This window comes from Sitodiplosis mosellana, unplaced genomic scaffold, assembly GCF_009176505.1.
Source record: "Sitodiplosis mosellana isolate CC-2019 unplaced genomic scaffold, AAFC_SMos_1.0 Smas_scaffold_5453, whole genome shotgun sequence".
Lineage (NCBI taxonomy): Eukaryota > Metazoa > Arthropoda > Insecta > Diptera > Cecidomyiidae > Sitodiplosis > Sitodiplosis mosellana.
This window is the reverse complement of record NW_022600695.1, coordinates 79,873-105,066: the sequence shown is the minus strand read 5'-3', so window position 1 is coordinate 105,066 and position 25,194 is coordinate 79,873. Positions and strand designations below refer to the sequence as shown.

The 25,194-nt window shown below is 33.8% G+C and overlaps 2 protein-coding genes and 1 long non-coding RNA gene across 53 annotated transcripts in view; 1 reads left to right on the top strand and 2 right to left on the bottom strand.

The window, feature by feature from the left end:
* Nucleotides 1-735: 735 nt before the first annotated feature.
* Nucleotides 736-12,158, bottom strand: LOC129572746 (uncharacterized). Of its 2 annotated transcripts, none has more exons than XM_055452842.1 (5): nucleotides 11,127-12,158; nucleotides 10,976-11,064; nucleotides 10,751-10,813; nucleotides 3,366-3,715; nucleotides 736-3,283 (listed from the first exon to the last, which is right to left on the bottom strand). In XM_055452842.1, the coding sequence occupies exons 2-5, from the start codon at nucleotides 11,060-11,062 to the stop codon at nucleotides 3,097-3,099; spliced, it is 687 nt and encodes a 228-aa protein (XP_055308817.1). In that variant the 5' UTR covers nucleotides 11,063-11,064; nucleotides 11,127-12,158; the 3' UTR covers nucleotides 736-3,096. The 2 variants fall into 2 exon arrangements, with proteins under 2 accessions (XP_055308817.1, XP_055308818.1); XM_055452843.1 differs by having other exon boundaries at nucleotides 10,976-11,043; nucleotides 11,127-12,157.
* On the top strand, nucleotides 4,418-6,435 carry LOC129572747 (uncharacterized). Its single transcript, XR_008688492.1, has 3 exons — nucleotides 4,418-4,806; nucleotides 4,878-5,355; nucleotides 5,427-6,435. It is a non-coding gene; the product is annotated as an uncharacterized LOC129572747 (long non-coding RNA).
* Nucleotides 12,159-17,016: 4,858 nt separating the features above from the next.
* Nucleotides 17,017-25,194, bottom strand: part of LOC129572743 (CLIP-associating protein) — a 34,805-nt gene continuing 26,627 nt past the window's right edge. For all 50 annotated transcript variants that reach the window (XM_055452792.1, XM_055452837.1, XM_055452808.1 and 47 more), the window contains 10 exons: nucleotides 23,316-23,486; nucleotides 22,666-22,919; nucleotides 22,370-22,601; nucleotides 21,393-21,573; nucleotides 20,737-21,201; nucleotides 19,002-19,143; nucleotides 18,406-18,580; nucleotides 18,120-18,326; nucleotides 17,866-17,990; nucleotides 17,017-17,801 (listed from right to left, as the gene is read on the bottom strand). In XM_055452792.1, the coding sequence (XP_055308767.1) occupies nucleotides 17,756-17,801; nucleotides 17,866-17,990; nucleotides 18,120-18,326; nucleotides 18,406-18,580; nucleotides 19,002-19,143; nucleotides 20,737-21,201; nucleotides 21,393-21,573; nucleotides 22,370-22,601; nucleotides 22,666-22,919; nucleotides 23,316-23,486 (1,998 nt within the window). In that variant the 3' untranslated portion in view covers nucleotides 17,017-17,755. The remainder of the gene's footprint in view (nucleotides 17,802-17,865; nucleotides 17,991-18,119; nucleotides 18,327-18,405; nucleotides 18,581-19,001; nucleotides 19,144-20,736; nucleotides 21,202-21,392; nucleotides 21,574-22,369; nucleotides 22,602-22,665; nucleotides 22,920-23,315; nucleotides 23,487-25,194) is intronic.

Sequence of the window (25,194 nt, the reverse complement as noted above, 5' to 3'; positions counted from 1 at the left end):
AAGCATCAATTACTTGACCATAGTTCGCTATTATTTATTGATATTATGAATAGCATTATTGGGCATTATTGAGAATTCCGAAGGATTTTTCGGGATTATTTTTGTACTAGATTGCATTATTTGAATTATACAAATCTAGTACTTCCCCCTTGATTACGTATGTAATTCGTTTTATTTACTATTGCAACAATTACTTGATCAATACTTGATCTTTCTTCCTATTTGTAGACATGAGTTTCTAATGAGAATACTGAAGCAGGCCTCCATTCTTCATTCCGATTAACTGATAGCTCTTTTCACCTTACAGTTTATGGTGAAAAGTAATTGCAAATTCTGTCGTATCTGTCATTGCATTTATTCGTTGGCGCTAGTGTAATGTCAAAAACCTTTCACTGTTTTCTCGACTTTGTAAGGATTTTTGTTAATGCAATTGGGGTATGGTTTTGTTACATTTATTTCTGATTTTTTTGTCATATTGAACGGAAACAAAAGCGACTAACAATCAAAAATTGACACAGAAATAACCGAAGAGTCCTTTTTATAAATCATCTTGTTACGTGAATCATCTTGTATAAGTTTTGTGTTCGCTTCCGGCACGAGAATCGACTTTGGTAAAGTACTTTTATTACATTATTTTTATTTGTAAATTCTGGTTTATTTGTGTCATTCCTTTTGAAATAAAAAGAATTACATTCGTAATCCCAAACTTTTCCGTGCCGTTGTCCGTATTTTCGGTTTTTTTAATATTCCTGAAAAATCGGTCACTTTACTCAGAACTTTGACAATTTTGTATTGGAGGTCTCGTAAATCGATTCCGATTGGCTTCAAACTTCTGAGGTTACATTTTTTGGAGAAAAAATAAGATTCTGAAAGTTTCATGTTGAGCGCATTTGCAGAAGTTTGGTTTTTGGCCCTCAATTTCGTCAATACAAAATTGTTGAAAAATCAGTAATTTCAGTCAAAATTTTGTATGGGAGGTACCCCCGAAATCTACTCTTAGCTTCAAACTTTCAGAATCCTATTTTTCTCCCACAAAATGAAACCCTAGAAAGTTTGAAGCCAATCGTAGTCGATTTACGGGTACCTCCCATACAAAAGTATCAATTTTCCAAGGTTTTTCTTAGGGCAAGTACCCCAGGATCAAATCGGAAATGGCTCATCTTCGAACTTGAACTAAGTTTTTTGGATACAAAACTTTTGGCATTTCCAGATTTTGATTATTTTAATTATTGTCTTTGAAAAGTGTCTCAGAAATGTGTTTTCTACGCGTTTCATGAGTTTTTATGATGATCTAAACCAATTTTGCGAAATAAGTTTTCGGGACCAATTCCTATACTTTCCCTTGACACGGTGTCTACGGAAAAGTAATATACACAATATTAATCGAAATATACATATTAATGTCGTTTTGTCAAAATATTTGAATCCAACTCTTCAGTTTTTAGCACTCCAATGAACTTAACCCTTTATCACATATCGGTTCCTAAAGTAACCAGATACGCCAGACGCTATAGCTATGAAACCACTGAATATATTTGCATTCTCGTTTGGAAACAAATGTAGGGAATTGAATTAGCTTTCATTTGATACTTTACATGCTACAATTGGCTGGCTGAATGGAAAGTTTTTTCTGTTCATGTACTGCTGTAAAAAAATTGCGAAATTATAGCAGAATTCCACATTTTTCCTCCTCTTATCTTGTGGGTTTGTTCATTCTTTTCAATTGTCAAATTAGGTCTCGTAGGACCAAAACACATCAATTTAACTTTCTGCATCATTAGTTTTATGAAATTTAATTTTTTCAAGCTTTTGTAGTGATTTGACACTTTTGACTCTTTTTCGATTTTCTCGACAAATACGCAATTTTTCAAAAATCTAAGTATGAAGTCTTTCTCTATTTATCATGGCACAAAACATATATCAAAATGATTCAAAAACAAAAAATTGTGCATCAAAGGGTTAAGAAAGTATCGAAAAAAAACTTTAAATTCATATTGAACAAAGTTTTCAGGTTTAATTTTAAAATATTCAGGTCATTTTTTCACCAATTTTGTTGTAAAGGCAGGGAAATGGTTCTGTGAATTGACTCCATTTTTTTAGATTACTCCTTTTTTTAGTGAAAATTATTCTCAGCAAGATAGAAGATCAAAAATGAAGTCGAAATGAAGTTTTCTTACAAAAATGTAGAAATCATACTCGTAAATACTCATTTAAAACTCTGTGACTGCATTCAATTTGACCTACAGTTTCTTGATGATAAGCTGTAGATGTCTTTTGTTCGATGTTTAACAGTTTGCATAGTTCTTCAATGAGAGAATTTTTGTATTCAGTGCCCAAATCACTCTTTAATTGTTTCATTGGGCCGTATATCAGGACAAATTTTTCGAAGATTGCTTTTGCAACTTCCTTAGCTGTTTTATTCTGAACTGGAATTATCGTTAACCATTTTGACATTTCGTCAATCAGAGTAATCGCATAGATGTTTCCCTGATTCGATTTTGTCATTGGTCCGATCGTATCTGTTTGTACGATATCGAAGGGTTTGCATGGTGTTTTCGTCAGTATCAGTGGCTGTCTAGTTTTTTGTTCTGGTTTAGCCAATTTGCATTCTTTACAATTTCTTGCAAATTTAGCTACGTCACGTGTCATGTTACGCCAATCATAATTCTCTTGTATATTATTATTATTGTTATTATTATTATTGCAGTTTCTCTTAATGAAAATCCCGAAAAATGCATTTTCGAGGTTACCCCCATACAAAATTGTCATTTTTCGGAAGTTTTTCTTGGAGCAAGTATCACACGGTCAAATCGAAAATGGCTCATCTTCAAACTTAAACTAAGTTTTTCGGATACAAAACTTCTGGAATTTCCAGATTTTGATTATCTCAATTATTTTTTTGAGTTATCGTGTTAACAAACAAGAACGAACAGAAACCAACGACGACAACGATAATGACGACAACAACGGAACACGAACGGAAAAGGGTCTCAAAAACTTTCTTCGCGTTTTTATGATGATCTAAGCTAATTTTGCGATGTTTTGGGGCCAATTCCTATACTATTCCTTAATACTATGTGTACGGAAAAGTGATAATTACATGTTCAATCCATTTTTAAGCTGAAAATATAGCGATGTTTGAAGGTTTTCTGTGTCAGATTTCACAGTTTTATCAAGGCGGAATTGAAGTGCACGAATTTCCTCCACCAAAGATAATAATTGCAACTCCTCGCGTCCCAAAGCATATTCAATTTCTGCTTGCCGAATTCGAACGTCAATATTGCTGTAAAAATCATTAGTCAAGTACTTTTAAAATAAATATTGATCAATCCATATCTTTCCAATGTAAATTAAATTTTAATTACTTGTCTTGAATGTCTAGGTCTTCCAAAACTGTTTTCAAATTTCTTATTACAGTTCGTTTTTTATCGGCGTTATTCCTTAGTTTTTGCAATTCTTGTTCGGCTTTTGACACTTCACTTTCATCTAATGGTAGTCCTGGACGTGGTAATTTTCCGAGGCCGAGTTGCACTCGTAAGCTTTGGATAATTGAATCACGTTCTTGAAATGCTGAATGATGCTCTTGTTTAGAATTCGAATTGATGTTGGTGGTGTCAACAATAAGAGATGGCGTAGTAGTAACACCTCCCAATGATGTACCTTTTCGTCGCCGTGGTGTGTTTGTGCTACTCAATGACACTTCAATATTGGCCATCTAGAAAAAAAATAGTAAAAAGAAGCGGTTAGATTTTTGCCTAAAGTGACATTGCAGTTGAAATACAGTTAGCGCCACAAACAATTGTCAGTTGTCACCAATAACTTTGTGGTGAATTCATAAACAGTGTTTGATTTGAAAAAAAAGAGGCGATAGGATTTTTTTTTATTGTTTCATACAAGCACAAAAAATCTTATATTAATTACAATCAAACCGAACCATTTGGCCGAGAAATACGTAGTTGAAAATAAAAATAAGGTGTTATGCGATTCTTTTTTTGACAGTCAGCTGTCGGCTATCGTACATCGTTGCCTCCTTCTTGTTCCGAATGAAAATGCAAAAAAAATTTTATGATTCCATTTGATCGATATATTTCGGCTTATCAAAAGCCATCTTCAGGATCTAAAATGAAATAATTTTTCACAATTCTGGGTCTGAGTGAATCAATTGAAAATAGCTGCAAACAGTTTGCTCCAAATCTAAAACTAGCAATGAGACCGTATAAGAAAAATTTGTGCATGTTTGCTAATCAAAAAAGTCGCATCAAGACAGACGATAAATCTGGATTGGTATATAAAATTGAGTGCAACGATTGCTCAGCTGTTTACATTGGAGAAACTATCCAAAAATTCGGAACGAGAAAATCACAGCACAAATACAATTGCAACAAGCCAGTCACGAAGTTTTCATCAGCGCTGGCGAAACACGCGAAAAATAATGATCATCAGTTCAAGTTTGATGAAGGAACGATTCTAAAGCGAGAGAGAAATAAAACAAAACTCCAAATTCATGAAGTCAACCAAATCATCAAGTTTGAAATGAATGCATGCAATGATAAAACCGATAAAAAAGACTACACAAATGCTTATGTTAATCTCATTAAGAATTCAAAATAAGTTTTTGACACCGAAATATTCAATTCATATTAATTAATGTTGATAGGTTTTTGAATCGATTAGGTTTTTTCGTGCAATATGATTCCGTTTAATGAGCGCATTTTCGCCAATCAGAGCAAGTGCCAACTTTGACATTTCGCTGCATTGTTTGTTATTGAAAATTAGATTCACAGTGTTAGAGTCAATTGGCTCTTGGTAAATTTATTTATTTACACACGAAATCTAGGTTATTTATTGATAAATTGTGAAAAATTATTTCATTTTAGATCCTGAAGATGGCTTTTGATAAGCCGAAATATATCGATCAAATGGAATCATAAATTTTTTTTTGCATTTTCATTCGGAACAAGAAGGAGGCAATACAAAAAAGTCACACACTCTGTGTGAATCAAATAAATTCACCGTTCCGGCAATACAACATACACAGTCCAATTGGATTGTTTTTTTTTCAATTAGGCTCCCATCATCTTTGCGAAAAAATATCAGTTTGCCTTGATCAAAACCCTAAAAAATGGCTTTCTGAGTGATTTTTCATATAAAAGTGCCATTTTCGATGAAAATTTCAAAAAATATCGATTTCGGACCCAATTTATGGACAAACAAATGGATTTATTTTTGCAAAATAATGCCAGTTTCCTTTGACCAAAACCCTGAAAAATGCTTTTTTCGAGTACTTCCCATACAAAAGTCTCAATTTACTTAGGGATTTCAGGTCCTCAGTCTGAGGCACATTGCACGAAATCGGTATAATGGAATTGACTCAAAAACAATCCGAAGCTTTGTCTCATCATGCCAAAACTTTTGTCCCTTTACAGTTTGCAATTATCTCGTCAATTTTTTGAGACAATGGGCGAACAAGTTTACGTAGAACGCGGGCGAGAACGCGGACGACGCCATACAAACATTGCTGTTTTACACATTTTTCATAGTAAACAACGTATTTTTGGTGGTATATAAGTCTTGATCGATGGGATTAGATCCCATTTACATTGCCTAGTGTATGGATTTGTGCTATTTGAAGTTTTGGGCAGCTTTATAGTGGTCCGAAAGAGGAGGAGTCATGAAATTTCGGCTAGTAAAACCAATACTTTTCCTTACAAACAAGTTTGCGGAAAAGTAAAAATGTACAACGAACGCATTTATATTTTCATTTCAATTCGCGCTGATGATAACAAGGAATTATTCGAGATCAATGCACAAGATTTCATCAATGTGTTTGTGTGGAATAGCGTAAGCAGTGTATATAATCTGAAATCGCATAACAGATAACTGTAATAATTATTTTCAACTCTTTCTCGACCAAATAATTCGGTTTAATTGTAATTTATATAGTATTTCTTGTGCTTTTATGAAATTCATACGACATTAAAACAAATCTTTCCATTCTTTTTAAGAAATCAAACAATGTTTTTGAATTCATCACAAAGTTATTGTTGTTAACTGACAGTTGTTTGTGGCGGCAACTGTATTTCAACTACAACATCATTTTTGGCAAAAGTTACATAAAAGATCTTATCGCTTCTTTTTTAAATGATTGACAAGAGATAATCGGAAGAAAACTATATGAGATGAGGTTTTACAACAATAGATGGGGATGCTTATGTGCAGGGTCTACTATCATATATACGGTAGTGTATTTCAAACATTATTTGCACGTGATCTCAAAAACCCAAACTTTTTGTATTCCAAACTTTCCCATAGTTGGATGAAGAAAATAATATTATTTGTATATTCTGGTTTATTTTTGTCAATTCACTTGAAAAAATAGACAGGGAACAAAAATTTAACCTTTTTCAGTAGATTTCACCGTCGCGTAATGTAAAGTTTGGCCCATTTTAGTGGTCATTTCATCATGGAATTATACTAGAGGTCATTTTCATGCAGATAAATGGTGCCTACCAACATGCACTAGGTCAAAATCAGAGATTACTATGAGATATTTTTATTCATATGGGATACAAATATCGCATAAAAATATCAGATATATTTCATGCGTTGCGTTGTTGTAACGCTTCTGCAGTACAAAATTCATATTCCTTTTTGGTATCCAAGTCAAATTTGCATGAAATTCGACTTGGATCCCAAAGAGGGATATGAATTTTGTACTGCAGAAGCGTTACAACAACGCAACGCATGAGAAATATCTGATATTTTTATGCGATATTTGTATCCCATATGAATAAAAATATCTCATAGTAATCTCTGGTCAAAATATTTGGAAAATTGGACAAAACGGCGATTTCTGGCGATTTTAAGTCTCTATCGACCCTAAAAGCGGAATAGACTCGTTTGAAAGTGGTTTTTTTGTCATAGTTTTTCACGAGGAATCCGATGGGAGTGTCAAAATTCATCATCAGATGTGAAAAATCCGAATATTGTACCAAATATGTCATTTTTCGGCATTTTCGAGCGCTCCACGCCAATCGATTTCGCTGACTCCCAGATGGGAAAAGTGGCAAAATGCTAGAACAAAATTTTCTTCTCTCGACACGAGCTATCAAATGCGCACCCCCATTTTTGGTTAGCGCTGGGTTTCAAAATCGACCACCCCTGTTAAACGTATATGTGCATGGTTTTCAATAAAATGACAACTTCCAATGAATTATTTTAACGAAATGCATATCATTCAAAATTTTACAAATGACGGACGGTTAACATTGTGCTCGCTTCACTTTATATAGACTGCACAGTAGATATACATACACGAAGAAAAGAATGTGAATAATGCAAATAACAATGCGGGTTTTGTGTTCTGAATTTCATAACGATGCGAAATATCTACTTTGAGTCGAATTCAAAAGAGATTTTGAGTGGTGGTCGACACTTTTTTTGGATTGTGCTGTTGTATTAGTTTTGCATTTGATTCGGTTGTGACTTTTGACTAACAGCACAACGACAAGAGCACAAAATTCGAAATTCAGCATTGCATTGATAGTTCGTTGTCAGAATTCGTTGAGGCAAGTTGATTGTTATATTGATGGTTCATTGATTCTTTCTTTAAAAACAAATTGTTAATTTAGTCAGTGTTTGATAGAAAGTGCAATAATTCTAATCAATTTACTATTTCGTTCTCATAAGATCAAATTTGGTGAGCATGAAAAGAAAGCGGGCCTAGAACGGGCACCCGAGATCGGTCAAACTGTCATTAAATTCGGTTCTTCGGGGTCATTATCGCCCGGATTTTGTGGCACAAGTTAACATTTGGTGCCACACAGCCACCATCATCAATTCCGTTTTGGCTTCATTGTTGTTCCTTTTTGAGAACAACCGAGCATTCGACGAAAATAACCACGCATTTTTTAAGGCAATGGATACGAATTGATCAAGGATTGCTTCAACTCGATTTTGGATATCAAGTGACACACATTGTCGTTGGCCTTCCGCCAATGATCGAAGCAGCAGTGCCAAACTTCCGATGGCCACAACTTCAAGGCATGTGCAACGCATTTAACCTCCAAACCGTAAATTGGGCACTGTGTGCCCAAAACCAACTTTGAATGCTTATATCTTAATTATTTCTTATCATACACACCAAAATTTCGGAGGGGAATGAGTAATCTAGATACAGTGCGAAATAGCGGTTTCAACTGTTTTTGGATGAATTTAAACTAATTTTAGGTAAAAATGTGTTATTGCTTATGCGAACGCTCAAGTGGCTACTATTCATATACGTGCCAATACATATACACGCACTGGTCACCAAGTCTGTGCAGTTGTATGTATTGAACGAGTTGCTGTGTGTAAAATTTACAATACATACAACTGCACAGGCTTGGTGACCAGTGCGTGTCTATGTATTGACACGTATATGAATAGTAGCCACTTGTGCGTTCGCATAAGCAATAACACATTTTACCCTAAAATTAGTGTAAAACCATCCAAAAACAGTTGAAACCGCTATTTCGCACTGTATCTAGATTACTCATTCCCCTCCGCAAACTTACAGTGTAAATTAATAAAATAACTATGGTTCGATTCGTTGAACATTTGGCTACAAAAATTGCGTTAACATACCCACATACGCGCACTAGCTTACCACATATGCGCGTGAACATGTGTGATACGCTATACGTAAAATGGGTGCCTGAGTGCCCATATGCATTTTTCGACAAATTGCGTATAAAAATTAATGTGGGAACTATGAAATATACATCATTGGAAAGATCTTGAACAGTACATGTAATTCGAGTTATAAAACATCAAAATCGATCATCATTTTATCAAAATATGGCCATTTTATCAATTTTGGCCAAATGCCGGCCTATTTTGAAGTTCTATACCAAAAATGACATCTACTTTTCAAGACCTTTCTAGTGATATACATATTTTTTTGATCCAACCTGCCGTTCAAAATATCAATTTTTGACGTCAAAATCGGCCATAGTGGAATTTGTATGTATACGCTTTTGCCTTCATTTTTATGAAGAGATCAACATTGCAATCTTCACTTTATTGAAAAATTCCAAAAAACTTGTTGTTGTCTTTCGTATTTCGATTTTTTACAACTTTTATCACATTTGCAAGTAATTTTCATACGTTTCCGATCAATAAATACTGAAATATTTACATTAAAAAATGAAATTTTTAGAAAAAAATGACATTTCCTATATAAAATGCATTATGGGTACTCGGGCACCGATTTTACGAACAACGTTAGAAAATACATTTTACGGTTTGAAGGTTAATTTGCTCATAAAACTTTACATCACAAATGTGAAGAACAACATAAAAACGTGGAGCTACAGCCTCGGGGCTTCATTCAAACACAAAAAAATTGTCAGAAGTTTAAATTATTTTGTCATATTTTCGAAATAAATTTAGACGATTTTTAGAAAAAAATATTTTAATTTTTAATTTGGACGATTTTGTCATTTCTTTAGACGAAATTGTATTTAACCTTTTGTGAATATTTCTGAATATTACACAGAGAGAAATTAGGTTGGTACGATTGCAGGTGACTTTTGGAACACAGCAGATCGTATAGAAACGTGCTTTTTTGCTTTACAAAGCCAAAAATTGAACAGACGAAATGAAATACAGAGATAGGTAGCGTTTTTCTCTTCAATATGAACGTAGTCAATTCACTTTGAATCGAAAATGAAAAAAAAAATGCCTCGCGAACGATGACGGCTAACAGAATTGACGGTTAATAGAGAGACGGAAAATCGTGTACATTCGTTTGATAATGGATGCATTTGCGTCTTGTGTATAGACAATATGAATCGAAGCATACAGGTAATATACATTTTGTCGTATTTGCATTCAACGATGAAACTCTTCAGGTTTGTGCACTCCAAAAAAATTAGGAAAGTATTAATTTAAAAAATAATAATTCTATTAATTATAGTTCGCCGCACTATAATGAATGAAAACAGATTTTTGAAAACAGACATCTGAAGTAAGTTTTTTCACATATACGTTTTCAGTGAAGATGTTCTGTAAACAATTAAATGAAAAATAAAAACTTTTTACCTAATAAGATGAGATATTATTCTAAGTAAAAAGTTTTTATTTTTCATTTAATTGTTTCCAAAACATCTTCACTGAAAAAGTATATGTGAAAAACTTACTTCAGGTGTCTGTTTTTATTCAGACTTTATTCCAAAAAATGTCAAGATGACTCAATATAGTGCGGCGAACTATAATTAAAAGTTTTATTATTTTTTTAACGAACGAACACAAAATATTTTTTTAAAATTGTCGAACGAATGAGCAAGCGTTCACAAGTGTTCGACGGCCAACACTAAAAGGAAGACCTATGAAATTGCAAGAAAATGGTCGAAAAATTCCCTCTAGGCTGTATTTTTTGCCGTAAAAAATAATTTGCATCCAGAAATAAAAATAATGAAATGTATTTTAAGCAAACTTACTCGAAAAAGTAGAAAAATACGTGATTTTAAAGCGAACAAAATTGATGTTGCACTTTGAAAACAAAAATATTGATAGAACTTGGATGTCTTCAAGATTTAGTAATCAATGAGCAAAAAAAACAATTTGTATGAAAATCATACAGCTTGCAATCAAATCTTACTCATGTTACAATTCAATGGATACCCTTCATACTTTCTGAGTTCGTGCTATCCCATCTTTGTTTCCAGCTGATTTGTGGCTGAATGTGACAGAGTTAAAACATACATACCTTAGCTTCCAGAGATTCCAAATGAGTCATTCTAGGTTGCCCTTTATGGGGTGACAATATTGTCTAGAAAAAAAAAATACGTTAAAAAACGAACAAATCCATTAAAATAGTTTAAATGTCTGAAAGTTTCGAAAACTAAGTAAATATCAATATTGTCTCTTATTGACAGTGTCTCTATCCACATTTTCCTATACATACAAATACCTAGGCCTTACTCTCACTTACCATGGATTGAGAACGTTCAGGGGAAAAGATCCGAGTATTATAATCGTATCCGCAATTCATTTTCGAATCTGTAATGAAATCGTACATGACTTTTCCACAACAAAAGTCAAACAATATTGCATTTAGAATATTTGAATGAGGAATTAGTTACCATTACATTGTTTGTGCAAATTCACTTTTTGTATATTATCTAATTTCCGTTTGAAGCGCGAATCAGTTCACAACTCTGATTGTGCACAACTTAATAGTATATTTATGCAATAGCATAATAGCGAATAATATACAATAATGAGTTTCTGGATCTCCGCCACAGATCTTTTTTTTTACTTTCACTGAAAATTTCAGTCCGTAGTCACAACTGTTCTGACGAATGGGCTCTCTGTGTGCACTTCTGGTTCGATATCATAGAACTTCATAAAACTTCCACAGTACCAAACATATAAAGAAACTCCTGTTTCTACGATTCTCTTTGGAATGAAGTACACTGATGCCTTGAACAAAATTTGTATAACTTTATTCATTTAAAGTGTCTTCAGCTATTTTCGTAAGCTATTTGTTGAAGTTTTGCTTATTTTTTTCCAAGATTTCTCAAAATTATGATTAAGATTAGATTTAAATATAAGTTTTACAAAAAATTTCTCGACAGTTGAGATTCACAAAATATAAACAAGGGATTGCATTTTGAGCACCTAAACAAAACTGAACGTACTATATACGTTCTCCGATGAGATCTTCCGACGCGGTTTCACAAAAACCTTCGTATATGTGTACACATATACGTATGTGCATGTATGAGTAAGTGTATACGTTTATTTATGAGTAAGTATGTTGTTCTTCTTGGCAAGTTTATGAGTAAGTGTAAGCATTTATGAGTGTGTATAAGTGTATACATAAGAAATGTTTAATAATATATTGAAGCAATCGCAACGATCATTTAAGAGCACATATGAATATTTGATTTCGTTACTACTATGCGCTATGCGCTCAAGTCTTAAATATAAAATAGGGTGTTTTTCATAACCCAAAAAAGAAAAATGAGGGATTTTAAATTTAAGAGTAAGAATTCTTTTTCAATTAATTAATGGTGTTTACTAGGCTGTTTCGCCATGTTTAAAGTCAGAACCAAAACACACATTCTGAATCGGTAGAGCTTGTAGATCTCAACTATATAATTTTTATATTATAAAGTTTAATTTTTCCTCGTGAGTAAAATTACTAACGAATACATAGAAGAATTTGAAAGGTTCTACCATAAACTGTAAAATACGTTTGAGTCATGCGTACATGTATTTTTAATATCACAGTGATGAGCTATTTTTTTTCTTGAATACGCAGTGGAGTATCTATGAGATTTTTAAAAGAAGGTTGCGGAATTCGAAAATTTTCTCACAAAATGGTTGGGAAGACGATTAGACCGAGAGCCATCGCAGAAAAAACTATATTGATAAGTTTCCTGTCAGATAATGTGATCGTAGGTAGATATTAAGGCACTTTACGATATTTGCCCGATATATATATATCGATGAAAAAATATGCTTCACTTTTCTTACAATTTTCATGTCAGATATTCTGTGTACAGCTAAATTGCCACGAAATTAATTCAAATTCAAAAAATCAGCTCAAAATCAGCTCAAAATCTTTCGCACAATTTTTTTTTATTTCACTTTGAAATCTCACTCAATTCGACAAAGTGAGGTTATGTCATTTCATGTCAATATTTCAGAATGGGATAAAAAGTGTTGCGCAGAATATGTTGAGCTGATATTTTGGATTTGAACTTATTTTGTGATAATTTAGCTGTACACAAAATATCTGACATGCAAATTGTAAGAAAAGTGGAGCATATTTTTTCACCGATACCGGCGGGCAGATATCGTAAAGTGCAAAAAATAAAGAAGGAAGAGATATAATATTCTATTTTGAATATCGGCCTTCACATCTACCTACGATCACATTATTTCACAGGAAACTTGTCAATATATTTTTTTATTCATCGGCGAAGAGTCAATACGTTCTTTTTATGCTCACGGGTTCACATAACGGCTGGAAATTTTGGGAAAGTGTCTTCGAAAAAGTTGTAGATGTTATCTCAGATGTTAAATTCAGATTTTCGGGGTTACTTTTAGACCTGAAGGGTGGTTTTTTGGGGATGATTTGTTCGGCAAAGTTCTAAATTTCGACTAGATCTACAACATTGCCGAAGACACTTTTTACAAATTCCCATCCGCTTAGAAGCTATGGCGTCCAGAAAATTGGGAGTTTCGAACTTTCGACCCCCCTAAAACTACCCCCAAAGAATTTCGGGGATAAATAATTGGTGTCATTCGTCATCATTTGACCCCAACTAACTAATCCAATCGGAATTTTGAAAAAATAAGAGTGTAAACGTGGGACCTTTACTGGTGAGTTGTTTTCATTTATTTTCCATATTTTGAGATGAATGAACAAAAAATCTATTAGCGTGAATATTTCAAGATTTTCTAAGCCAACTATGGTTATAGTTCGACTATTTATTTTGAAAAAAAATATGCGTTTACTTTATCAAAATTTCCAAAAAGTGTGGAGTATCTAATTAGAAACGCTTATACATACCTATACATTTCTATGTAGAACAATTGAACAAAATTATTCAAAAGTCGAACAATTGTGAAAAAAATCTCAATTTTGCAACTTGTGTTCTCATTCTATCACAATTTATCACATTCTCAATTGGATGTTGTCGCATTTCGAAAAACTGAAAGAAAGATATGTAATATCAATAATCCAACCAATATTCACAGATTTTCTGTGCATACTCTTGCAATATATGAAATAGAAACCAATCGAAACTTTAACCCCGTTTCTGTATGACATAAAACTGAACAGTTTGGATAGTTGTATTGAGCTATGAGACCGTATGTACTGAATTCTTCATTTTCCGAAAACAGTAAGGTTTGAACTGAAAATCCATATTAATATGGTAATTTCCAACAAATAGTCGGGATTAATTAATCAGAATATTTTTTTTGTATTTTTTTTATCCATTTACAACGCCAAAAACTGGCTGAATATTTTGGTTTGCAGGAAAACAACTCCAAGAGTCGTGAAAAACCTGATTTTTTTGTGTTTGTACAATACAGGGTGTTTTCATACAATATTTAGTTAAAGTAGTCTTTCTCGATTGGAATCATGGTTTGGTCTATAAAATGTAACACAAAGAAACCTAACCAATACATAGAAATGAGTAGGAAGCCGAATTGTCAACGGTTCAAGATAATATAACAACGCGTTTAAGAAAAGATAAACTAACTGGAGCGTTAAACATATTAATGTCGACCTTAATGACTGCAAAAGTCATCATTCAATTTATCAAAGAAGTGATATATTGAAGAAAAGTTTTACGTCTAGTCTAACAAGTCCCTGTTGGTAGATATGAATTTACAATTTAGTAGAGACCGAAAGACATAAAAAATTATTCTGATTTTTGCAAATACATCGACACAAAAGGTAGTTTCCATTATAAAGTAATAACAGGTCAAAAGTTAATCACCAACTCAAAGGATGGCTATATCATATCACAGTCAATGTTGCTAATTATATTGCGTTTCTATAAATGTTTGGATAAAAATCACAGATAAACACCATTATTCCTATACATTCTGTAGGGATGTAAGATAACAATTTGTCAATATTTTATATTAAATTTTTGGTTTCGTTCGCTGCGTACCGATGGGATGAAGTTTTTACGGCTGGTTGAATTCTTGAATTGATCGGCGACTTTGTTTGCAAACTTGCACATTTGAGGCACTTGTGCTCTGAATTTCCTATCCATGAGCTTTCTTTTGATCTTGAGGTAGTCAATGTGCCGTAAGATACGTACGCTCTCTCCAATTGCGATGTCGTTGCGTACATTGGGACAATTTGTGTTCCCATTCACGATGTCGTACATGAATACAATTGAAGCATACACTCTCCTACGTTCCAGCGATTTGATGCTTAGAGCCTCCAGGCGCTTGTTGTAGTCGGAGATACTATAGCCGTTGGCCGCTGTACGGTATTCTCTTCGGGCGAACTGGGTAAATTTTCTCAAAACGCTCTCAATTTTGTCGATATGTATGGAATAAGTCAGTAGCCATACAACGTTACAGTACTCGAGGTGAGACTGAACCAATGCGTAGTACAATGTTTTGAGCGTTTGAACGTCGATTATGTCATAGCAATATCTCCTGATGAAACCAAGGGCAGCCGTTTCTTTCAATGTAATTGCGTTGATGTGCTTGACAAAGCTCAGTTTCTGATTAAAAAAACAGAATTGATATGACGAATTGAATGCGTGAGTGTATTGGAGAGTCATGACTTTCTGTTTTACGCACCAATACTGTTTGTAGATTTTTCATGACTGTCACTTTGGTCAATGAATCATCTCGATTACTCACTTCATGACTCAATTGAAAAACAGTGATTCCCCTTTCCGAACAGGAGTCATAGAGGTACATTGATACGAAAAAAATTCCGGCCATGGGAATGTACCGAAAATCTACTTTTTCAAAAATATTGACGGATATTGCTCAGCCACTAGACAAGATTTTTGCAATCTGGAAGTGGTATCTGCCAGCACTTTTCGAGCACTAATTATAACATATTATGGTTTAACAGGTGCTGGTGACATGGACCTACTTAAACTTTGTTGCACTGTGATATCGATTTTCATACATTTTTTTTCCAATTTTTGTCGAATTCCTGCCCGTCACTGGTTATAGCAGGAACTCTGGGAAGCGATCAGAAATTAGTGAGCATCTAGACCTTTTAATATCAGCCACCAGATTATCAAAATGTTGAAAACTCCATTTGGAATTGACTGTTGGCGTGAAACCTTCGAATATGCAAAAAATCGATTTTCATGGATTTTTCGAAACTTTGTTTGAATTTTAGTTTTTTTAAAGGAAATTTTCAGAAAAAAACGCATATACAGTAGAAAAATGAAGTATCGGAATCAAAATTTTATTTTAAAATATATATGTGGTTATACAAATCGATTCTTCTCTTATTTCTTTCCGCAAATCTTCGGATGACTTCTTGTGTATCGATTTTTATGTCTTTGTGTATACTTAATGAGGCTAAATCATTAAGACGACTCTCGCCCATTGAATCCCGCAGATATGATTTAATACGCTTAAGCGTAGAGAAAGATCGCTCTGGTGTGGCAATGGTAATGGGTATCGTGGCCAAAGTTTTCAACATATGAACGCGTGAGAATAAAAGACTGACGCTAGCAGGTTTTTCGCAAAAGCGGGATAACAATCAGTTGCACGCAAAAGAGACATTTCAAAAGGGTACACGCAAACGGAACATTTTATTTTGTCGCATTTCGAATTTTCAAGCCGTGATTACAACAACAATATACTTCTCTCTTGCGTGCAACCTTTTGAAATGTCTCTTTTGCGTGCGACTGATTTTTATCCCGCTTTTGAGAAAAACCTACAATCGTCAGCCTTTTATTCTCAGCAGTTCATTTGTAGATGTGTTGTTATGCCGAATGCCATTAAAACACAGATAAGTTTGAATTCAATGAAAGTAATGTAATATTGATGACCATCGAAAATCACATTGATTTTGGCTGCATTTGCAGGTTTATTCAAATCATTCGAACATGCTTCACAACAGAAGAAATGGAAAATAAATGAATTGATGAACACTCACTCTCGTAATCGAGTCATATCTTATTCAGACGAAATCCTATTTTGTATTAATCATTTGAAAAAAAATCAACACCATTTCATTTCGGGGGGTTTGAACCCCCAACCCCCCTGGATGCCACTGAAATAAAACTTCTCCTCAATTTATCACCTCCTTGATAAATTGAACGATGACTTTTGCAGTCATTGGAAGTCGACACTGTTATGTTGACTTGACTTTTCTCTTTTTTGTCCGTGTTCGTTGACTGCTTTATGAATGAATACTTACGGAATCTGCTCAGAATCATATCTGCGAAATTATGTCATTTTAGGAATTTCTAATTCATCAAAAAAAATATCACAAATGAATCGCCACTTTACTACCAATTTTGATTAGGTTTTTTTATTTTGTTTCGACACAAAGTAAGATCTCGCAACATAATACAAATATTTAAACTTGAATAAATAAGCATTAAGGAATGAAAGATTAGTGATCCATTGTTTCATAAAATATGCATTGATTACACCATGGGAGGTAATATGAAATTAAAATACTCAAAGTAACGTCAAATTGATCATTTTTTAATTTTTTTTACATTTGTGTGAAATCATCAGACGTGGGCCAAAACATGCCACTGGATATATAATATTCGAAATTTATTCATTTGGGAGAAGAATTCCGTGTTTTCCAAAAGTTGTGTGTTATTTAGTAAAAATCCAATGATATGTTTATGACACCAATAGGTCCATCATTGAATAACTTGATATCAAAGGAATATAACATTGACTTATATCTTTCTATTATGTTCCATTCGTATTTGAAAAACTAAATCCGTAGTGCCCACGTCTGCAAAGTTGAAAGATTGTTAATGATTTTTGAAAAGGTTTCCAAACTCGATAAACAAGTTTGATCTGCAAAACGACGTAAATTTTCTTGGCTTTTATCTATCACAAAAGGTGAAAATCAAATCATGTGCGTATTTTAATATGCATTTCCCTAATATCATCAACATTTACGCATGTACATAATGTATGAAATTTGTTGTTTTAACTATCTATAAAACGCTGATCATGTGAAGGTATCATCCTCTCGCTATCCATGCTGACAGAAATTTGATATTCAGGATCACGATTTTTGATTTGAAGCTTTCTCAATATAAACATTGAGCAATCTGTAAAAATTGGATTTAATATTAGTTCAAGTTCATAATGTAAATTATCCTATATGAGGATTACCTTATTTTACTTGAATTTAGTAGTGAAAATTTGGGTTTAATTCTGTCTTCTCCCAATACAACGTAAAATCGTACAATGCAGAATACGGCTGCCTTTCGGACCATTGATTGTGTGTCATCTGTACGCTAGATTTGTAAAATAAATAGTAATTTGTTAATGATACAATCAAAGAACGTATAACTATATCAAAAAATGATTATATTTAGTTATTCATTTCATCGCCAAGATCTTGCTTTTTCAGCAGGTACATTTACCTTTGCAATATTTGGCATAACGTTGTCTATATGTACGTCAGTAATTTGTTCACTTTGATTAGTCACCAATTCAGTGAGCAATTTAATTGCACACAGATTGGTGGGAAATTCTCCAGTTGCTATCACGGGGTTCAGTATATTAATGGTGCCATCGACTGGTAGTACACTGGCAATGGGTTTTAAAATCTCATCAATTTTTGCAGCAACCTAAAAACCATTCAAAGTAATATTATGGCTGTCATTGTAAATCATTAGTATATGGTGGAAATCTCAAAGCAACTCTCACATCTTTGTGTGTTTTATAGCAATCAATAATTTTGAGCAAGATTAGCTCTAAGAAATTGCACCAACTACTTTTCATTCGATCACTTCGAAGTATTTTCGACAGTGTATGTATTACAGCCAACACGATGTCCGTTTGTTGAGAATCAAGAAGTGCCAATAACAGTTTCATTATGGCCCTATAATGGAATAGAAATTTTGAAATTTTAATTCACTATAATTAGGGGTCTGTATCAAATCATAACATGAATAAATAAATAAATAAATAGAATAAATGAGTAGGTAGCCGAATGTAAACTTTTCAAAAATCCTAACCACCTTTTTTTAGAAGATAGGCCCGCTAAAGCGTCAACATTTTAGTGACGGCCTTAATGACTGCAAAAGTCATCATTCAATTTATCAAGAGGTGACACATTGACGAAAAGTTTTACGTCTAATCTAACAAGTCCCTATTGGTAGTTATGAGTTTACAGTTTAACTCGAGACCAATAGATATAAAAAATCAAAAAGTAGGCTAATTTTCCCAAATCATTGACAGATAAATTAAAATATACATATCCAGAATAGCTTTTTTCATTGTTTATTGTTTTTCGCACTTACTTGAAATGTTTGACTGGCAACTCACAATTGCCCAGTTTGATACACGTTGACAAATCGGCCAAGGTTTGAACAATTTGTTCATGTGGCAAACTTGTGCTCAAGGCTAATGCTTCTTTCATAACTTCGGATTCTTTAGCTCCCCCTGAAAAACAAAATTTGTTCTGTTTATTTTTTATCTTAGCTTGTTAACGATCTCTCTGTTAATTATATTTAGTAAAATCATGAAAAAATAAAAAAAGAGTTACATTCGTAATCCCGAACTATTCCGTACCGTTGTTCGTACTTGTTGTGTCTTTTTTTCAATTTTCTTGAAACAAAGGCAATTTTCCAGTGAAAAATTGGTTATTTTAGTTGAAATTGCGACAATTTTGTTTGAGAGGTACCCATAAATCGATTCCGATTGGATTCAAACTTTCTGACGTTTCATTTTTTTTAAGGAAAATAAGATTTTGAAAGTTTCATTTTGATCACATTTGCACAAGTTTGGTTTTCGGTCCTCAATTATTTTCAAGGAATTTTTGACAAAAACTGAGGACCAAAAACTAAACTTCTGCAAATGCGATCAACATAAAACTTTCAGGATCTTATTTTATCTCCAAAACATGAAACCTAAGAAAGTTTGAAGCCAATCGGAATCGATTTTTGGGTATCCCCCATACAAAATTGTCAATTTTTGGAGGTTTTTCTTAGGGCAAGTACCCCATTATTGTGTTAACGTTAATCAACGACGATAAAGACAACGATGGCACACGAACAGAAAAGTGTCACAAAAATGTGTTTTCTACGCGTTTCATAAGTTTTTATGATGATCTAAACTCTATTCGTGAGACGTAAAAGAATGTTTGAACGGAACCTATAAACGATAACAACATGGTGTCTTCTGCAAAGTTGTAGTACTCGAGGTCCTCAATAACATTACTCAAGACAGTTATCTCTTATCTCTTATCAGTTGCGCACAAATCGCGAACATAAAAAAGCAAATTTTGTACACAGAGAAAACTGAGTTGATTTTTAGGTTGCGAAATGTTTGAAAGTGTCAAATTCCAACACATGTTGAGTTTTTTGCAACAAATGTTTTTTTCCATATTGACTCAAGTATTTTTCAAATTTGAAAATTAGACAATGTACGCAAACTGGTGTCTAATTTGTTTGTTGCGAAAAACTCAACATTTGCTGGAATTTGACATTTCCAAACATTTTGTTACGTAAAGACCATCACACTTTTATCTTTCATCTTGTATTAAAGGTGTCAAACGGACGGATAGAGGACGGACATTTCGTGATCAAAGGGACAATTTTTGAAATAACCTATATAACTTCATTTAACTAATGGAAACGAAAAAAGTTTGTCCCTTTGTCTTATTTTGAAATGAGACATTAGGACAAGATGTCCTTTTGTCCCAAATCAAAAAAAGGACGGACGGACGATTTTTTTCGTTTGACACCTTTATCTTATATGTTCAATCGTTCATATGGCTCATTTGTTGACACACTCATTTTGTAATATTCTGAGCCTATTCCAATTGTTTTTTTTAGAATCATACGTGGAAGCATCAACCAAAAACACACGAACTTCAATATGCCAGTCGTCTGATTTGAATTGGGAAGAGCTTATGAGAATAGTATTCTTAATGTATGCCTTATGTAATTTTCTCACTTTAGTTGGCGCTTCGAGCCCAAAAGGCGGTTATATGCATTAGTGGGTTAAAGATACGGAGTATAAAATGAAACTCACATTCTGTTATTAGTTCACCGGTAGGCAAAAATGTTACATTATTTGAGTGCTTTGCAGTAAACGTACTACGCGTTAAAATTTCCCCATCAATTCTAACTGTATTTTCGGGTGTATTGGACTCAGTGGTTGCAGCTGATTGTGTTTTCGAACCATTACAAGAGTCTTCTTTGTCGCCGCAAGAAGAATATTTTCCATTGTGACCATTCATTCCGTATTGTTGCGATTGATTCACGTTATAGTGTTGCTGTTGCCTGATAAATTCATTTGACGTTACTGCTCCCAACTGTTGCTCATCCATTTGGCTTATTCCAAAATCTTTGCTGTTGGTGTCTCGGCCTAGCTTGGTTTCAAAACTATAGTTCTGTATTTCAGCCGTTGTTTTACGCAAATTACGATATACTTCTTCGGTATTCATTTGGAGCGTACCGTCATTGGTCTCAACCGATGATTGTCGCGACCGCGGACCTAAAAACAAATATTTCGTAACACCTAGAGTTTTAATTACAATGCTTAAATTGTGTACATTTATTATTGTCTCTGTTTTAGAATAATTTAAGGAAAATTCCCTCAGAACTATGTGAAAAGTCGCTCAGATCTATATGGACCAGAAGCATATGGTGTGTAGCACGGAAGTTGGATAAATTAAATCAACTTACTAGCATAATGATTCAAACTAATTGGACCAAGTTGTGGACTCAGAAGTAACTTGGGACTTGAACAGGAAAGTGGTGATGATGGACTATTTGTGCCAGAGGTATTTCGTCGCAAATGCTGTTGAATGATTGATTTCGCGGAATCACTGTAAGTTTTTGGTAACTCGCTCAGAATAGCAGCCATCTATGGATTCAGAAATATTGTAATTAACTTATCAAAAATGTGTTATTTTGCGTAAGAGTTTTGCTATTTATTAACAACGGATTTTCCAGAGGTTTTAGTACACACAGAAAAGAATCCCCGGAAATTTTAGGTGTTAGCCGTAAAATTTGACATTTATATATAAATTTCTATATACATTTTACCGGCAACACTTGAATTTTCCGGGCGATGACATAATTTCAAATATTTCAACAGAAATTAGCGCCATCTGTCATTTCAAGCGGTAAAATATATATAGTATTTGATAAAATGTTCGAAATTATGTCATCGCCCGGAAAATTGAAGTGTTGCCGGTAAAATGTATATAGAAATTTATATATAAATGTCAAATTTTACGGAGAAAACCTAAAATTTCCGGGGATTCTTTTCTGTGTGTAGCGATAATATTTTTTTTCGATCTCAATATATTGAGGCACCAATAGCGCCTTTAATATGACATTTTTTTGACAATACAACACAACTATATGTTAATATCCTTGAAATTTGTTTATTAAAATTTTCATCAACCTTATAAATGTTATGGTAAATGAAACATTATTAAAATAACGAAACAAAAAGTATCATGTCTTCCAACCATAACATAAAAATAACGTAAATTCTCGTCATCCTATGAATTTTCATTAACCACACATATATTCACCCTGTTGGATTCATTTTCCCTGCAAGAACTAATACATTTTGCCAATATATTTAGTTAGATTATAATGGCCTTGGTAGTGTAAATACATAAATACATAAATAAATAAATGGAGCTTACTTCGGGGGTATTGCAGTTATACAATGCAATCAGACAGGAACGAGCTTGACCTCTGAGTTCTACGCTCTTTTGATCGTTTGCCAATTGTATGATCTTCTGTATTGCCTTGTTTGTAGCAAGTTGCTTCGGAAAATCATCGCTTCGGCAATAGGTCGTAACTAAATTTGTGACAAATTTTAGTTCCGCAATTTTAGTTTTTATACTTGGTGTTTGGGCGGCATCGACCAAAATTCTGTGAAAGAGTAAAAAAATTACTAAAGGGGCGAAAAAAAATTCTTCAATTTGCAAATATTTACCGGAAAACGGCTTTCAATTGAAGTTCTGGTGGAAAATATTCGTGAACCAAAGTTAAAGTTTTCCATATTTTGCTATGCATTGATCCCAACAACTCTGCCCCCAATTTATTAAAAAGTCTCGTCAGTAGAATGAAAAGCCAGTCATGTAAATCATTTGAATGCAGTATAATTAGCTCATTAACAGTATCCAAAAATAAAGCGTACACTTTCGTATGACTGTCCATAAACATTTTTCTAAACAGGTCCAGAATATTCTGTGATAAATTATAAGAATGAGTTGAATTTGTATTACAGAATGTGAAAAAGTACAATTTATTAACTTTCAACCCGTACATACTCTGGATCGACATTACTCTTACATCTGGACACTAAGTATCCACAACGGAAATTTTTTAAATGGAAATGCCAGTTTTCATTTTCGAAATACGATTATTCCAGCAAATATTAATCGAACAAGTATGAAAATTATTTCAAAATGTGATGAAATCCATGAAAGTCGGGAAATAAAAGACGCAATTTGTTGAATTTTTTTCAGTGAAGTGGAGATAGCAATCTAGGTCTTTTCACACAAAAGTATATACAAATAATGTGTCCAATGTACAGATTGAAAGTTGAATTTAATTTTCTGGAAACAGGATATCTTAAATTACCTTCAGTTGCTCTTGTGTTAAATATTTCCCCTCAGACAGATACTGTGTCAAACTAGTCAAACCGTCTTTTCGTTCGGCCCAATGCGTGGAGGAGCAGAACTGAATTATTATGTCTATGTCTTCAATAACCGTACGATCTAGTTTATTTCTGGATCCATTCCATGAGCCTGACTAAAAAATCGAAATTCAAAATGACTAAAATTACTTTTACTGGTGTCAAGTTGCAGATTTTTCTACTTTTTTTTCATTTTTAACACCCAGAATACAAAAGCCACTTTGCATCTGGCTAATTAAACTACTCGACAAAATTTCTCCCGAAACAAAATTCCGAGGGAATAGGAGCTTCCCTTCCAAAGTTTGGTACTGTTGCATTGCTACGGTCAAACTGTGGTGAAGTTCTTTGAGCATTTGATGAATGTCAAATTCCTGTCACTGGTCCAGGACAAAATCACCAAAAAGCAACACGGCTTTATGAAGTCCAGATCTACTGCATCTAATCTCACCGAATTTATCTACTATGCCCAGAGAGGCATAAATTCTGGTGTGCAAGTGGACGTACTATACACGGACTTCAGCAAAGCGTTTGACAGAGTTAACCACAAGAGATTGATTCTGAAACTCAAATCGTTCAACCTGCCAGACAATCTTCTTGCTTGGATCGAATCATACCTGTCAAACAGAATACAATTCGTTAAACATTCCGAATTCACCGTTTCATCCCGTGTACCACAGGGAAGTCATCTCGGACTCACACTATTTCTTTTATTCATCAACGACATATTGGACGAAATGGACGACGTGTTCATTTCCTTGTTCGCCGATGATGTGAAAATTGTCAAAATCATCCACTCGAGTTCGGATGCTGAAGTGCTACAACGGGCCATCGATAAGCTAGAAGCTTGGTGTGATGTTAACAATTTGTACCTAAATCTCGACAAATGTGCCGTCCTGAACAATCATCTCGAAGAAAAAGGACATTATCGATACAAATTACAAATATGGTGATTTTATTTTCAAGCGCGTATCGGACCACAAAGATCTCGGCGTCATCATTGACCAGAATCTGAGCTTTGTCAAGCACATTGACGCGATAACATAAAAGGCGACCGCAGCCCTTGGAGTCATCAAGAGATTTTGCTACGACATCACCGATGTTCAAACGCTCATAACATTGTATTAGGCATTGGTTCAGTCTCATCTCGAGTACTGAAACGTTGTATGGCTACCAACTTATGCCGTACATATAGACAAAATCGAGAGTGTTTTGAGAAAATTCACACAGTTCGCCCGAAAGACATATCGTAAAGCGGCCAAAGGCTACAGTATCACCGACTACATGTCGTTGTCGTCGTCGTCGTCGTTAAAACGGTAACTCGAAAAATTATCGAAAGTCAGTGTTTTTCCATTAAAAACATTAACAATGTAAATTCGTATCGCCTTCTTACAGCGGTTCTCGTTTTGACATTTAAACAACGTAGAATATTGAAATTTTGACAGTTTGTGATATTCGATTGACTGTTATGAAAAAACCGCTGTTGTGTGTCGCTACTTTCAAGGCATCATTGATGCTCACAACTCGTAATCGAGATAATCAAAATCTGCTCTCAGAATTCAAAGGAGGCAAACTAAAAAACATATAGTGTAAAACATCAAATGAATGGGCAAGCGGAATAATGAAACGTAATTCTGTTTTTAAATGAAGTGCCTCTGAGAAAAATTTTCAGTAAAAAAGCCCCACAAAAATATTGTCTGAATAAGATTTTCATACAAATTTTTATCAGACAATATTTTTGTGGGGCTTTTTTACTGAAAAATTTTCTCAGAGGCACTTCATTTGAAAACAGAATTACGTTTCATTATTCCGCTTGCCCATTCAAAT